We start from the raw sequence: 17,097 nt of genomic DNA on the forward strand, positions 1-17,097 counted from the left end.
GGAAAAATCTGTGTCTTCCTACCTGGCTATGGATTGATCAAATAGCTTCAAGAATTGAGCCAGTGAAGTTTGATACATATTATTGACCATGCTCATTGCTGTAAGAAGAAAATAAAGAATGCTTCCACGGGTAGCAACAGGTCGATATTCCTCCTGCGCAGTGTTAATCTTCACTTCAGTTTCTGCTGCCACTGACAACTTTTCAGCTATTTCAGCAGCTGTTTGCTTAGTTGTTTGCAGAACACCAATTAAGGATTCATCATCTACTAAAGAACCTAAAAAGTAAAATAATGGATGTTTAGGACATTTTTATAATAATTTTTTCATTTCATATATACATAGAAAAAAGGGCCAAATTACAGGAAATATTAATAACAAATAGAAATTATTTACTGAATTACAGAAAGGTTTTAAAATTGAGATAAAACAGGATATATGATGCTAAAAATACATACATAAAATACATACTCATACATAGTACTTCAGTTATTTTGAAGTCTATTCACTGGTACACTCAAAGTAAAGAAGACCTAGGGTCCTAAAGGAAATGGCCATTCAACAGTATTCATGCTTCTCCAGCAGTCACTGATCAATTACTGTTACCAGATTCTTTTTCCACCTGAGATAGTAATGGATCATGTTCAGGCTCCTAATGTATTGTGAAAGACTTTCAACACCATTTTAAATTAACCCATTTTACTTTGCATTTTCAATGGGTTAAGAGTTTGCCCATGATCAGATAGATATCTTATGTCATTTGAGGGGCAGAAATCTCTCAAAAATGGATTTATTTCACAAAACTTGTTTAGATGTTAAACTTAAGTGTCTAGAATTGTATATAGCTGCATGTTATAGTACTAAATCCCTCATACCCCTCATTCTCCTACCATTGGATGTTCTCTTATTGTATCTTAGATGGATAAATCACTTTCTGTATGGAAAGGTTCTAGTGTGAATCAGTTTAATCTGCCTAATCTGAATAATCCTTTGATACAGTACCTTTGGTTGCACTTAGTTTGTAAAGAAGATTGTCTTCCAGTTCTTTCATCTTCCTCTTATTAGAAGTTACATCTTCCATGAGTTTAATTCGTTCTGCCTCTAATTCCTATTATTAAAACCCAAGAAAATGGCATGACACTTTATGGACTGCAACTATGAGGGATACTTAAAATTCAGTTCTGATTTTTCAAGTTCATGAATTGTGATTGAAGATACAGGTGAAGAGTTGGTTCCAGTCACAAAATGTGTAGTTTTCTGGTTTGGGTATCTAAAATGTCATTTTAATAAAATTTTTTTTAAGCAGTGCTTATTCAGTATCTTATGACATATCTTATCCATGAGAAATACTTGTGCTTAATTGTTTGTGTCATACTGACAGTCATATGTAGAATAGCCTCCAGATGTATTTTTGTTATTTGGAAATGTCTATACCGAATCTGAATAAAACTTTGGAAAATGGCTGATATCTTTTACCCATTTGAACATTTCGCCTTCCCTACATACCAAAACCTGTTGAGTGAAAAAAAAGAATAAATTAAGCATCACTATAGTTTATGTGTACTGTTAACTTACCTGTTTTTCAGTAAGTATTACTCTTCTCAGTAACTGATTCTCAAGTCCTTTCATTGTAACAGTAAAATCAATAATTGATGTTTTTGCATTAATTTCAGGCGTGAAAGCAGGATTAGGTAGCTTTGTAGTAATGTAGAGTCTAAATGAATTCATAAGATCTACTTCCTTATCACCAACTCTCACCTGTGGAGTAAGTTCAAATAATATTAAACAGAGGAAAAGGAGCTTTATTAAACACAGTAATATTGACAAGAAACAAAAATTAACCTTATTTGAAATGCCAAAGAGAGGAATTTTATTTTACAATTAAAATTTGTCATGAAAATATCAGTCAATGACCAAACATAAAGTATATTATAAATGCAGCATTCCCCTCTAACTAAATATAGGGGTTGCTTTCACTGTGGGTTCTGATTAACAGCTTCAGAACCATGTGGTTTAGGCTTTGGGCTTCTAATTACACCTCGAATGAAGATGGTGGAAACTGCTGACCCTTGTAGAAATCATTATTCTCTTGTGTTCAAGAAAAAAGAGGAATTGCATGATCTAACAATGTAACATAAATTATTGGAGATAAATTCTATCTTTATCAAGATTAAGCAGATCTCAAAGAATTTTTCCAAAGCAATTCAAAATTTATTCAGAGTTTTCCAAAGAAATTTTTACAGAGTTAAGATATTCCAAAATAGCAGACTAACTCAAAAGCTGCATGTGCACAAGGAAATCTGATTACTGTATATCATAATATGAATCATAGAATTGTTAGTGTTGGAAAAGATCATCCAGTTCCAACTCCAGTGCCATAGGGCGGTGGGGGGACACAGGCAGCTCCAACATATGAGCCTCCAAGGCCACTTCAAATAACTGCTTTACAGAGGATTAGGACCAAGCTACTCCCTTCAGCACATTTGCACTAACATTCAAAATAAAACTACTGCACAAAAATAGCAACCATTTTATTTTCATTATTATCAGCAATCTGGTCTACCCTCTCTCTCATATCCCAGGCACTTAATTAAGATTATTTGATAAAAATAAATTACATTATTATACATATATGTACATTATATATATATATACACACACATACACATTACAATACATTATTTAGAAATAATACAGCATGTGCATTCATTTTATTTCAGAATGTTTGAAAGGGATCTGTTGTTAAGATTTGGGAGTGATTTATTTATCTATTGATGGTCAGAAAGATTCATGATTTTTCAAGGCTGGGAATAAATATTATTAATAAATCTTTGTGCTTTTTGGCTTGTTCCATCAGAAAACAGCTTCAAACTGATTAAAGATTTTTGCAGTTGCCACAATCAGTGCTTCCCATCAGGAAGAGATCTTTTCAATTCTATTAATTCTGTTAAAGTGTGAAAATCAAGAGAAAATATTTCAAGCGTTCAATAGGATAAAAATAATTGGTTCCAGTTTGGAATCTTCAGTGATAACTTTAGCAGTTAAACTCAAATTTTAGACTCACCAACTTACTATAGAGCTGAGGCTCTGTCTCCTGTATTTTATTAGTTTGATTCTTTACACTTTATTGAATACAAAGTTTACCTGATTCAGCAGAGGTTTGGAATAATGGTAAAATATCATTTGTCACAAAACTACCTATTCCACTTCTTTTGTTTGATTACTAACTTTAAATGCAGATCCAGATTTCATGAAATTCTTTTCTAATACATTATCAAGGACTGGATCCAACTCTTCTTCTATATCTTCAATCAGGAGTGATCGGCCCAGTGAAAGACTGTCTTCTAGGTGCTGTCGGAAATACTTGTCATTCAGAGTTGTTACCTCAAAAAGTAAATTAGAAATTGGTGTAAGGGCAAAAACATTTCCTGAAACTCTTACATGAAAATCACAGATCTAACAATGGACACTTTTTCCGTTGTTTCTGTTAGTTGCATTTTAAAGAAAATAATATAAATGTTGACTATGCAGCAGTTTATGCAGAAATACTTCTTGTGTGTACAATGAAAAGTACCATAAAAAGGTTGGCTGTAATCGAATCCTCAAAACTTCACTGTGAGAGTAATAATGTACCAAATAAAACTGGTACAGCTTTTTGTATATTGAAGATGTTATGTGTATTTCTGAAATCAGAGACACCTAACCTTTAATTTTCTGTTCTATGTCCTGAGGACTAGATTTTCTGATTTTAGCTTTGAAGTGTTGAGAAATTCTTTCTGGAAATATGAATTCAGTCTAACAAATGAATTGCTGTTACAATATTTTGAACCCAGACTGACATTTCATGAAATGGGATTCATAAAACCTGCATAAATAAACTATATATAATTAACTAATACTAAATCCTCCAAAATTTATTGATATTCAGGATATAAGAGTTTTGCAACATTTAAGGTTAAGGGTTTTAAAATGCAGATTCCCTTCTTCATGCTATATCACTTGGGAATACTCATTTGTGATGCAAATGATGACACATGAACTTTTTTATATTATACTTCATGAGCAGACATTTTACCCTGTTGGATTAAGCTATAAAAGAGCTATGAAGATTGCAGCAATGTTAGGACAGGCAAATTTTTATTTGGTTTGGTTTCAGCTGGTTGTCCTCAATTTCTTTTTGTAGCAATAACTTCACGTATGAACATCCTCTCAGGTTCTAAATTCTGGACTGCATCAGTTGAACAGCTTTGCTTACATTTTCAGAGCTGTAACTTATCCTGCCTTTGTCTGTAATGTTACTAATAGTTGCCCAATTTACTCTCAATTAATGATTTTGTATTTTACTCTTTTGCTGTACTGATCACGTCTTTGTCCTCTTTTGTGTAGGGAATATACTCACCAATTTTGAACAAAAGGCTACTTCCTTCTCTTTTATGCTTCTTGATAGATTTTATACCAGTTATATGGTCTTGGTCTTTTTCAAGTCCTTGAGTGGGATTTACAGCTCTTATCAAGTTTCCTGCTGATGCATCTACATAATTGTCAGTCTCCATACATGTTAAAGTTATCTCAGGTTACACTGACTCAAATGCAAACCTCCTCTAAAGTAATAATGTTTGAAGGACTATAATAGAGCACGTTATTTCTTTGAAATTCTGTTTACCTGCAATTCATTATCCTGTTCTTTATTTTTAACCCATGTTTTCCCTTGAGTTTGTGGGTCTACCAAAAGCGGGTATCTAGATGCCTTAGTGACAATGATACCATTCTGAATTGAGAGATGATCTCCAGGTAGTCCTTGAAGATTCCACTCACTAATCTAAAGAACAAAGTAAAAAAAAAATTAAAAAAGGTAGTTTGGAATAAAATATCACCGGAATTATCCTTCAATTACAACTGTTCTAAGAACAGGGACATCAAGCCAAAGGGGATGCATATCTAAACCTGCTGAAAAATTATTAATGTAGATGTAAAAATATTTCCAGGAATTTATTTTTGTCAATCTTTTTGACTACATAGAATCATTAAAAATATATTTTAAAAGTGTAAAGATGTCAAAAGACAGCTTGACAGACAAATTAAACATTGGGATTAGTTAAAAGAAAACAAGGCTAAGAGAGTTTTTGGGGATTAATATTTACTGAAGGAAACTTTAAGATTCTGGCATTGCTCTCTGTTTGATTTCTCATATATTCACATTAAATGAAAAGACTTTATGCACTCTTTTTTAAAATTGCAACCAAACTCACTGTTTTAGAAGTATCCTGGTTTTGCCTGAGACAGAGTTCTATCTCTTCCTATTAGATGGTACAGTGCTGTATTTTTTTTTTATTTAGTATGATAATAATGTTGATAATACTGATATTTTGGCTGCTGCTCAGTAGCGCAGTCCTTACCCTAAGTCAAGGACTTTTCAGTGTCTCATGTTCTACTAGCGAGGAGGTGCACAAAAAACTGGGAGGGAGCATGGCCAGGACAGCTGACTCAAACAGGCCATAGAATGCCATGCTCAGTGAGGGAATTACCCGAAAGAGGCTTGACTGTGGTTTGAGGATGGGCTGGGTGTTGGTCAGCAGGTGGTGAGAAATTCTACTGTGCATCACTTGTTCCTCTTGGGTTGCATTATTATTAGTAGTAGTAGTATCAACATTATTATTGATAAATATTTTTTCAATTATTAAACTGATCTTATCTCAGCCCAAGAAGTTTATCTTTTTTTTTCCAATTTTATTTTCCAGTGGTACTTAGATGCTGATTGGGCTTAAACCACAACAAGATATGCATAACTGTGGTGATGGGCTCTCAAAATAAGGTACTCAAAAGTGTGCTTACTGGGAATGGTCTAATTTTATACATCACTTATTTATAACTTTCTTACCTATCTAACCCATTGCTCAACACTCCAATGTTTAGCGAAAATTGCCAAGAGCATTTGGAACTACATAGCACAGCAATATTGAGAATATTGGGGATTATAGTTCTGCTCAAAGCAAGCATAATTTCTGCTAGCACTTACAGAATATGCTAATAGAAATTCAACCCTCCAAGCACCAAGAACTTACTGTTGGTTGATCTACCAACATAGAAATGAGGTTCAAATCTTCAGAAAAGGGGATTTTATGAGCTTTCAACTCTGCTTCCCATAAATCTTTAAGCAAAAGATTCCTGAAGTCTTGATTAAAAGGTCCACAGTATGAAAGAAAGCCTGTGCAGAGTAGTATATCTCCCACAAGTCTAGAAAAGGAACAAAATCATAATTAAAAGGTGATTTACAAATTCAATTCCTATTGATTTAGACAACCAGCTTTTGAAATATAAGAAGATTTCAAACAAATAGTTTCTTTGTGTTTGCGAAGTATTTTTGTGGCAAAACTTGAGAGTGGTATCATATGAAAACACCACAAAACAATAAAACCCTGATGACAACTATTTCTTCTCTCATAACTGAAGCAAGAAAACTGTTTATTTCTTAAAAATATATACAATATATGCATATATACAATATATATGCAATATACATGCAATAAAATATTTATCGAGGATACAAACCTAGTTCTATTAGAACGAGTAGACCTCATCAGAAATGCCCAGTTTCCCCATAGGAAATTTTTGGTGATATAAGTGTTCTACAGAAGCTGAGCCTATCTGAAGGTTTTACTTCCCCAGAGACATTGGAAGGACGTGCAGTATTAGGGGGCTGGAGAAGCAGCTGCTATACAGGCACATAACAGCACTAGTAATAATCTCTTTGGAAGTAAATTCCAAAATCAGAGGTATTGTTCTTAACTGAAATACAAGCACTCAGCACTCATGTATTCACTTATGGGAGGAAAATTCAGATTTCAGGATAGTTCATTTGATTGTGTTGCTATATTACGATTTCCAGGAAGAAAATTATGTACGACCATTAAAGCTACTAAATTGCTTACTAGCGCTTTAATTTTTACATGTATTTTCTTTTTTTTTCTGTAATGAATTTGATACCTTTTAATCTGAGCCTTAAATTCCTTGCTTTGCTGAGTCCACCTAACTTTCTCTCCACTGAGTCCATCTATAAGCGCAGAGGCTGCTTGCATCTTTCTTTTGCATGCTTCTGCATCATTCTCCAAGTCCTAAAATTGAAAAAATGTCCTACATAAATTAATCATAAAATGCAAAACTTTAGAGTTACTTTATATTTTTTCATCTTCTTATATTTATTATTGCTATTTTATTTATTTAAAACTCATTCATGAGAACTCTTAAGGGCATGTATTGTGTATCATGCTCCTATTCACCGAAATAAGGGAGTAGGAGAGAATATAGATTTAAATCTCTTACTTTTATACCTGAATCTCATCCATGCTATTCAAGGTAGCTGGTGAATATGTGTTTGCAGCAAATCCTGACAGTATTGTATGTAGGTATTTTTCATAAGACTAAAATACTTTTATCTCACCATTTTCTCCTTCATTGCTGCGTCAAACTTTGCCTGCACTTTATCCAGTTCAGCTTGCTTTTCATCTAATTCTGCCTGAGCCTTATCTTTTTCCGCATTAGCTACTTTCAGGCGACCTTCCTGTTTTGCCAGATTAGCCTGCAAAGAGAAGAAATATTAAAACAACAATTATATAGGATGTGAATATAAATCAATGAACTATTTAAGCCTGCTTAGCTGGTAATAATGAGACAATAATACGTCAAAGTAACTTTTATATAAATATCAAAAACAATTAATCTGAAAACTATATCACATACGGACTGCAGATAAGATTTTTTGTTAAATAGCAATAGAGTTCCTACTATATATTGTCAATATTCCTTTAGAAAAATTTACATTTCAAGAAGCTGGTTAAGAAGGCAAAGTTTCTGATCTGTATATATTGATTAGACTAGAGGAACAATCACTCAGTCTTCTTACTTGACTATATGTTTTATTTTCTTTTTTATTTGTACATTCTGTAGTGACCAGCAATCACAATAGGAGATTGGTCCTTTATCATGTAACAATATTGCTTTGAACCACTATAAAACAATAGTCCTAAAACAGTGAATCTTCCCATTGCTCCTAAAGTCATATTTACAGTAAATGCAAGAAATTAATGAAATTATTTATGAATCATTCATCTGTATTATTGTTGCTTCTGTAAATAACTCTTCTACCAGAGACAAAAATGTGCAAAATGTTTGGAATCAACTTATGCTTTGCTCTTTTTTTTTTTTTTAAAGTGTGCTACATTTAGGGGAAAATCTTTGTTTAGAACCAAAAATCACTGCCTTTGAGTTTCATAAACATGAAAAAGAACACCCACAATAAAGTAAAATTTACTCTTAAAAATGTTTGACTCGATTTGCTTCCTACTATTGCAACATAGCTCCTTTATTGATGTGAGCTCTGAATCTCTTCAGAAAGCCAATGTTTGGGCAAGATATCAGTCCTCCACTGCATTTAAGTTACTGTGTGAAAGCAAAGAAGGTAAAATAACTGCAAAGCTCTGTTTGCAAGACTCTTTAGAGAAGGAATGAAGATCCCGGTACAACTTTTTGAAAACAATTATAAAGTAATTATAACATTATAAAAACAAAGACTGTAAACACCTTTCCCATACACAGTAAACCAGAGCACATAAATTTAATCTAGGCTAATTTTTTGTTCTGCATTCTGCCTAGAATCAAGAAGAGAATACAGTTTTTTCTGCTCTTATCATCTTTAGCCACTAACATCACAGGCTATTATGTCTGAATAAAATTATCTATATCTATATTTGTAGAATCCTATTAAATTAAACTAAACTAAATTACATGATAAGCAAACACAAAGCAAGAGATGTTGTATTACCTTAAGAGGCAAGACTTCTCTGTTAACACCATAAAATACCACCATGGCTTGTGTCCAAGAGAGGAGTCCTGCCACATTGCCACACACCTTTTTAGCATTCATCAGTGTATAGTCTTCCATTTCAAAGTAAGGCTGGACTAATTCTACTGTCTCATCATTGATTGTATCCCTAGCAAAGTTCTGTAGATTGCTCAAGAATGGGCCACTCATAAGCTGCAAAACCCAACATATTTATGAGTTATTTAAACATTTTACATTCAAAACCTTGTTTACAGATGACTATTTTAAAAAGTATTCCCAAAATTCTTCTGTAAGCAAAGGTAATTCATATAGTAAATATTACAGCTGTGTTAGTCAGTTGTAAATCCTCCCACACATCTTTGATTATTTTGGAGTTTTAAGCAGGTACACTCCAGTAACTAGATTCGAAAGTTATTGATGTACTTTCCATCTTCTATATTCCTGTGTTGACATTTTAAAAGCATTTAAGAAACACCATGTAATTAAAAAAAAAGAATCAAAATAAAGCCTCAGAGATATATTTGCAACTTACCTGAAGAATGCAAAAAACTGCTTATGCATTTGGAAATGTGATTTAAATTCTGAAAAGTGAAACCATTGGGTTTAACTTTTTCTAATGAGTGTTTAAGTATTTTAAAGACAATTAATGGAAAAACTGCTTGACCCATTTTATTATGTCAGTGGAAAACAAAAGGTTTTGATGATTTCTTAGTTACTGTAAAAGCATAAATAAAAAGCAAGAGCACTATTTGTATCCAATATACATAATTTTTCATCATTTGCATGAAAAAATATCAAGGTAATAATATTGGCATATTAATACACTAATAGACATAGAGAACAGAATTTAAAGAATGGCAAGAGAAGCCATGGAAATCAAGGTGTATCCTGAGAGAAGATCAAAGTCTGGGAGGAAGAAATGGCTGGCTGACCAAGGAATTTGGGCCAGGAATATTGAAACACAGAATGGGAAAAGCTACTATCTCTTAGTCATTTAATTAATCTTTCAAACAAACAAGGAGCTTGAATGGCTCAGAAAAGACTTTAAATGTGAAGATACAAGTTCTCAAAGAGGGCTTTTCCAGAATGTCTTTAGCTTATGTATGGTTAGCATGACTGGTTTGATTTCTTTATTTGCTATCAGGCCATGTGCTAGGAACAGGGCAAAGAAACTCTAAAGCTCCTACTGCAAAAGTCTCCAAGCAATTCACCTGCTATTTCTACCAGATAAACTTCATCTATATACTATCTATGTCCTTCTTAAAACTATATGTTTGCCTTTTTACAAAATTCTGTCGTGTTTTTGGTAAACAGCATAAGTTCTCTGATATGCAAATTGCTATTTCTGATGTTTAAGAAACACTGTTTGAAAACTGTACTTACTTTTAATGATTCCGCCCACGATGGCTTGCAGCAAGGCTTTTCTGGATCCAGGGTGACTGCATCCAGTTTCTTTTGGAATAGTAGCAGACAACAGTCCATGATCCTCATAATCAGGTGAGGAGGTTTTGCAAGTTTTCTAACAGTAGCAATATCCTCTGGCTTGATAGTCTATTTGAAGAAAGATGTAACAGAATACTTCATCAAAACCATTATTCTGTTTTCCTATTCAATATCTTGATTTTAATGTTTGTTTGCAATGCTTTTCTCTGAAGTAAATTTGTACTAAGTACATACCAAAAAAGCAAGAAACTTGGCTTAGTTTAACAAACTTCATAGGTTCATGAAACTTTAATAATTGTAATGAATATTAGACAAGAATATCTTCCCAGTACTGAAGACATCACTCAAAAATAAAATTTACATACAGCAACATTAACTTAACTCATCAGTCTAAGTGTTTGAAGAAAAGTACATTGTAAAATTGCATGGAACCTAATTAAAATCAGTTTCCTTGATAAAATAGTATTTCAGATTTTTGAGTGTTATTATCATTTATTCTGAGATGGATTTGGTTATTTGTGTTGAGTTTTAAATTATTATGAGATACCATTTTTAACTTAATTTCCTAGAAGTGTCACTGTCACACTTTGCTTAGTTCAACCACTACAAAATTAATAAATTATTAAAAAATTCAAAAATAATATATTAATTTGTGTATAAAAATATAGGCATAGCACTACCTGTCTAGAAGGAGTAGTTACAGACACATTACAGAAACCATTCTATAAGTCCACACATTTTATAAGTGAACTTTGCAACCATTTTTGGAAGTTTCATTCGTCTCATTATCTAAATGACAATGTAAGAGCAAACATTGCTCCTTTTTTTTGCTTTTTCCACTCAATCATTTCTGTCACATAAATTCTGGTAACTGGAACAGAAGGCCTTAAGGATATAATACATCATTGATTTCTGATTCCAGAGTTCTTTACTGTTTAATTTTTCAGGGCAGAATAATGAAATTATGTACCACAGCAATGCCTCCAAATTTCTGAACCCTGATTCTGATCCTGAATACCCCTTGTTTCCTGTTTCTCTCAAAATAAAATGTGGTTTTTTGGTGAAGAGACAGCCTTTTATTTGTCTTAAAGACAGGTAAAACTACTTAAGTGTAAATTAAAAACATTCTGTTAGCACAAGGAGTATTCTCTTGAATTCAGAGTAACAGATACTCTAAAGGCATCTATAGCTTTTGGAAAGATTTATACCTTCACAATGATCAATTATTAGGGTGGAAGCAAAAACTAATACAAAATAGTTTCTATGTGTTTAAGGTAAAATGTGAGTGCCATAAATATTCCTGAGAGATATGTCCACCAACAGTGAAGAGCTGATGACAGCAGTCAAAACCAAGTGACAAATGTATGTTGGTGGCTCCAGCCTTTCACTGGTAATGCAAATAGTACTATACTAATAACAATGTAAGACTTATTCACTTTCAGTGCTTCTTCTGCTGCTTCTAATGCTGGTTTAGCTGCCTCCAATTTTTTCTCTGCTTCCTGTTTTTCCAAATCAATTGCATCTACGATTTTTTGTGCTTTATCTTTCACACCCTGGACTTCCTGTTTTATTTTAGATGCAGCTTCAGCACTTTCTTTGACTTCTTCCAGTACCTGTAATTGATAATAAACACAAAAAATGCATAAACCAAAATGGTGGAACAAGTGCTTATCAGACACAAGATAAAACAGGTATATAACAGCTACTAAAAATATAAAGCTAACCCTAACTAACTACAGCTAACTATATATGGCATCATAAAACTATGGAATAAAAATTAAATGTGAGAAGTTTAATTTCATCCCTTTCTATTATATATTTCTCTCTTACGAGATTAAAGGCCTTGAGGAATGCAGGCAGTCCCTTAGCAATCACCAGCCAAAAGTTTGCTCTCTATATTAAATATGCACCATCATAGCATTATGGTATCTTCCAGAAAAAAGAAGGTCTATATTAATCCATCCCCTAGCACACCTTTCCAAAGAGTAATTTTGGCAACCAGATTTCTACCAGACCACAAATCCCACGAACACACGGATACCTTGTTAATGGAAAAGACAAAATCTGAAACTGAAGTGTGATGAACATTTTTCTAAGGAATTTTGAAATAGTAAAGGCCATTATCATGTTAACTTCTTATCTGCTAGTAAGTGCACATATAACCCCAAATTTAACAAATGTTAATCAAGCACACACACACACAAAAAAGCCATGGAAAAAAGGGAACATGATACTTATATGAGTGGGTAAGAAATGGTAGAAGAACAAGGAAAGCACTCAATCTCTGTTGGTTGAGTGAGGTGAGGCAGTCTTAAAGTGCCTCACTTTCAGAAGCAAATGCTGAATCAACAGGCTACAGAGAGAGGACTGAAGCCATAGAGAGAAGACTGAAGCCTCATTTTAGACAACAAGACAAATTTTTTGGATTGTGCAAATTATGAGAAAATTCTGCAATAGCATTTTACCCCACTGTATATTCTGATACTACTTAACACTCAAGTACTTACTTTATCTGCCTTAGCAGATGTCACAGCCAGTTCCTTCTCCTTAACAGCCAACTCCTTAGAGAGCTTAGCAACAGATTCACTGGCCTCCATTAGCTTGGAAAGACCTATTAAGAAAAAGACAAAATTCAGAAAAATTGAAACATCTTTTTTTCCTATTTAGATAATACAATCTAGCTCCAGATCTCACATGCCTTTTACCTTGTGTTCTCATTTAACTTCATGCAAATTTAAATTTATGTCTCATTTAATTTATATAAAGGAGAGAAAGTATGTGTAAGCAGTCATATTATCATGATTGTGCCTATATTTTATATTGTGTCCTATATTTTATATTTATGTCCTATGGATATAAATTATTTCACAGGCATAAAATTATTATAAACAACCTTAATTCTCCAAAGGAGAAATCCATACTACTTAGTTTTAGTTTGTTATAGCTATAAACAGTACCCTAAATTTTATAGCTGGGATATTACCTGCAATGAAATATGCTTATGCTCATACAGACTTCTTAAAAAAAAAAAAAAAAGAGGGGGCTATGTCAAGGATATGTTGTGTCATAAAGTCATGGGGCAATCAGAAAATCCAAATGATACTTCATTTGTGTCATTGAATGAAGAAATGACATAAGGACCCATGACTGCCTTCTAATAGGCAGTTCATTCTAGAAAGATGTGGGAAGAAGTGAAGCCAAAAGTGGACCTAAGATCACAGCAAATTATGATCTCCAGCTCCTGAATATTGATTTTACCCTCTCCTAGTGACAGAGAGTGTAGAAAAGCACATATGTGCTTAGGGCCAGACTCATCATAGCTCTTATATGTGCTGAAGAAACCATCCATAGAGGTCACTCAGCCTAACAGCTCATAGAATTGAGTCCAACTCCTGGCCCTGCACAGGACACCCCAAGAATCACACCATGTGTCTGGGAGCATTCAGAAAGAGATGAGCTTGGTCCCTCTATAATTATTATATATTCAATCTTTCCCATGCATTCATAGATTCTTTTTTTCTCTTCTCTCTTGCTCACAGACTTGTGCAAAGTATTTTGGCTACTCCTGAGCTCCACATTGCATGCTGAAACTTCTCCTCACCCCTTTCTTTACCACTTTAAATCATACAAGTTGCCTGGAAGCAATTCCCCTTATTGCCCTCTCTCCCTAAGGACTTGAGTCAGCACACACTTGCATTTACACTTTTGATGTGCACTGTTTTTCTGTGATGGCTCACCAATTTTCTGCTACCGCATTTCACACACACATGCAATCTCTTCCAGTATATCTCTTGTTCTTCTGAAACAGCTGCCTCATGATTAGGCTACTGCCATTCTTCAGAATCACAGAATCATCAAGGTTGGAAGAGACCTTCAATATCATCTTGTTCAACTGTCAACCCAGCACCACTATAATCACCCCTAAACCATATTCCCAACTGTCATGCCCTCTTGAACACTTCCAAAGACGGTGAATCCATCACCTTGCTGGGCAACTTATTCTAATGCCTAACCACTCTTTCAGTGAAAAAATATTTTCTAATTTCTAATCTGAATCTCTCCTGGCACAGTTTATGGCCATTTCCTTTCATACTTTTACTTGACACATGGCAGAAGAGACCAAACCCCACCTCACTGCAGTCTCCTTTTGGGTAGCTGTAGAGAGAAATGAGGTCCACCTTAAGTCTCCTTTTCTCCAGACTCAACAACCCCAGCTCCCTCAGCTGCTCCTCATAGGAGATGTGTCCTAGTTACAGGGGCCAGGACCAGTTTATCACTGTGTGGGTATAACCAAAACTGTGTATTTTACATCCTCTATGTTATTTCTGATGGACTGTTAATAAATGGATCATTTGCAGCAGCTGCCCAGGGCACACCTGACACTTTTCTAGAAATTAGTATTGATTGAGATATTTCTTAGAATTTTCCCAATTTACAAGAAACTTGAATTGGCCCAGACATCTTTACATACAGGATAAACATTTCAACACGGAGATGAAAAGAGCGACACTATCTCAGCTGAGCTTAATAGCATTAAATTGAAATCCCATATCAGGATATTTTAACAAACTGAAACAACTGTCAAGGTTGATCTTTTTAACCTTCGAATTCTTTTTGGACATTAGATGAAGAAGACTAAGGATTAAAAGATGGATGTGTGAGATGGTAGCTAAGTAATTTACAGTAAATTTTTTGAGAATGTCCCTTAGGATGCAGTTAACAGTGGAGCACATTTGTAGTCAGCAATGACCAGTGATTTTGTTCTTTTGTAATACATTTTATCTGTGCAAGTGAAGCTAATTAGAATATTTTTTAACTGGCATGAGTATTGCCTATAAGCTGAGACATGGTTTTCTAAGCATCAGTGATATACAGATGCTGCAGTAGAACATATACATGTTCACACGCACACGATCATTTTGTTTTGAAGACCAGATAAGAAACTTGTGATGACATGTCAGAGGCTACTAAAAACTACATGACATTTTATTGACAGTGCTGAAGCTACTTACATTACTACTTTTGCGTTATTTTTGTAAATAGAAAAACTGTAGAAAGAATACAAAAAACCCAAAATGAAACCCACCATCTGAAATCTTCAAGGTTCTCAGACTTTTACCCTATCTCAAAGAAGACTGATAATAAGTCCTGATTTCAGGAACTGGCAAGAGACCCATAGAGGAAAATTTACATAATGTGAAAATATTAAAAAAATAGATCATTTGAGATCATACATGGAAATATACGCTTACCAGTTTGCATGCGTTCAGCCTGTTCACTAATACTCTCTAACTTTTCAGTATAAACTTCTTTGTAGCCATTGACAAAAGAGAGATAAGATTTAGGTGTTACATAAGCTCTTCGTCGATACCTAAACCAAAGAATATTGGCAACGTCAACTTCGCACGTATTTTTGATATGTACATATGATTAATTCCAATGAAAGAGGAAATTATATAAATCAAGTCTCAGTTCATTCAAAAACTTCTTCATAATGCAAATCCTTACTACCAATTACATTGTTTTTATCCACATAAGCAATATTAAAGATTGTTGGATAGTGGGAATGAAGATAAAGACTTTGCAACATAAGAATTCTTTTTCATGTCCTTAGGATATATTGATATAACACATTAATTTTTTATTAGTCTTAAAATCCACTTACAGATACATATAACACAATGAGTTCAAAAAACACTATCATGAGCAACATTTTTGGGATTAATTATTGCATTTGTAGAAAATATTACCTTTGGAAATAATTCTCGCAGCTTTCTGAAACTATATCATGAAAGACACCCATGGTTTCCACTATTTCCGTTCTAACTGATGGAGAGCAGACTATATTAAATTCTGAAAGAAAATAACTGGATACAGCTACAAGAGCTTCCTTTGGCCATCGACTGAACCAATCCATGGTGCACCCTGATATCAGACCAGGAAATTTCAAAGAACGTGCACGGAACTTCTCACCAACCTGAAGAGAATATCACTGTTAATTTACAATACGATTCTTAATCTAAGGTCAATCAAACTGTTTAATTCATACAAACAACTAAGTAGTATATTTTTTTGACGATTTTCTGCTTAAAACACCCTGAATTTTTTTTTCTTTTCTAATGGTATTCTGCTACATTTTCAACATTCAATATTTTATGAAATTTGAAGAAAGAAGTTCATGACAAATGTATATGTTTTAATATTTTGAAATGTCAAACACTTAATTTTAATTTCCAACAAAATATTGTTTTCAAGTAACAAGCAAGGATTTCAAAAAGATACATTCATTGATATGTATTAAGAAAGAATATTGCAGGGAAATAAAATAATAATACTTTAATGTGTAAGGAATTATTTAATTTTTAACTATTTTGATGTTAGGTTCTGACAACTTTACTATTATTTTTATTATCTCAGCAATTACAACTGGACTTTGGTAATCTTATTATGCATCCTAAAACTTCCTTAAAAATATAAAACTTGACTAATCTTCTCACACTATATAGGACAGTTTAATAATGGAAGTAAGGAAAAGAAATACAAAGAAAAAACTTACTGGAGAAAAGCAGAGGACAACATGCAGATTCCTCTTTGCTCGAGTTAAAAAATATTCATAAAGATTATCAAAGGTAGGAGGATGCCGAGGCATCTCTTTTTTCATCACAGCTATTAATGCTTGGGTGATTTCATCCAATTCATCCCGAGGAAATAAATTAGAAATCTTTTTATAAAATAAAAATTGATAAAAAAATTAATTGCATGAATGTAATTATTATAGAACTTATAAATATTTTTCTGTTTATATGTGTATATCTCTC

General features: G+C 33.4%; 2 protein-coding genes across 3 annotated transcripts in view; one reads left to right on the forward strand and one right to left on the reverse strand.

Moving 5' to 3' along the window:
• Nucleotides 1–17,097, forward strand: part of KCNK5 (potassium two pore domain channel subfamily K member 5) — a 575,865-nt gene that overhangs the window by 237,700 nt on the left and 321,068 nt on the right. The window lies entirely within an intron of this gene.
• DNAH8 (dynein axonemal heavy chain 8) overlaps nucleotides 1–17,097 on the reverse strand; it is a 128,351-nt gene that overhangs the window by 28,454 nt on the left and 82,800 nt on the right. For both annotated transcript variants that reach the window (XM_064648475.1, XM_064648474.1), the window contains exons 64-78: nucleotides 16,836–17,000; nucleotides 16,030–16,256; nucleotides 15,532–15,650; nucleotides 12,787–12,890; nucleotides 11,716–11,892; nucleotides 10,220–10,387; nucleotides 8,816–9,028; nucleotides 7,436–7,573; nucleotides 6,982–7,109; nucleotides 6,060–6,231; nucleotides 4,661–4,816; nucleotides 3,226–3,381; nucleotides 1,573–1,755; nucleotides 1,000–1,105; nucleotides 23–275 (exon numbers count right to left, since the gene is read on the reverse strand). In XM_064648475.1, coding sequence (XP_064504545.1) covers nucleotides 23–275; nucleotides 1,000–1,105; nucleotides 1,573–1,755; nucleotides 3,226–3,381; nucleotides 4,661–4,816; nucleotides 6,060–6,231; nucleotides 6,982–7,109; nucleotides 7,436–7,573; nucleotides 8,816–9,028; nucleotides 10,220–10,387; nucleotides 11,716–11,892; nucleotides 12,787–12,890; nucleotides 15,532–15,650; nucleotides 16,030–16,256; nucleotides 16,836–17,000 — 2,465 coding nt within the window. The remainder of the gene's footprint in view (nucleotides 1–22; nucleotides 276–999; nucleotides 1,106–1,572; nucleotides 1,756–3,225; nucleotides 3,382–4,660; nucleotides 4,817–6,059; nucleotides 6,232–6,981; nucleotides 7,110–7,435; nucleotides 7,574–8,815; nucleotides 9,029–10,219; nucleotides 10,388–11,715; nucleotides 11,893–12,786; nucleotides 12,891–15,531; nucleotides 15,651–16,029; nucleotides 16,257–16,835; nucleotides 17,001–17,097) is intronic.

The sequence above is a fragment of the Pseudopipra pipra genome, chromosome 3 (assembly GCF_036250125.1).
Source record: "Pseudopipra pipra isolate bDixPip1 chromosome 3, bDixPip1.hap1, whole genome shotgun sequence".
Classification (NCBI taxonomy): Eukaryota; Metazoa; Chordata; class Aves; order Passeriformes; family Pipridae; genus Pseudopipra; species Pseudopipra pipra.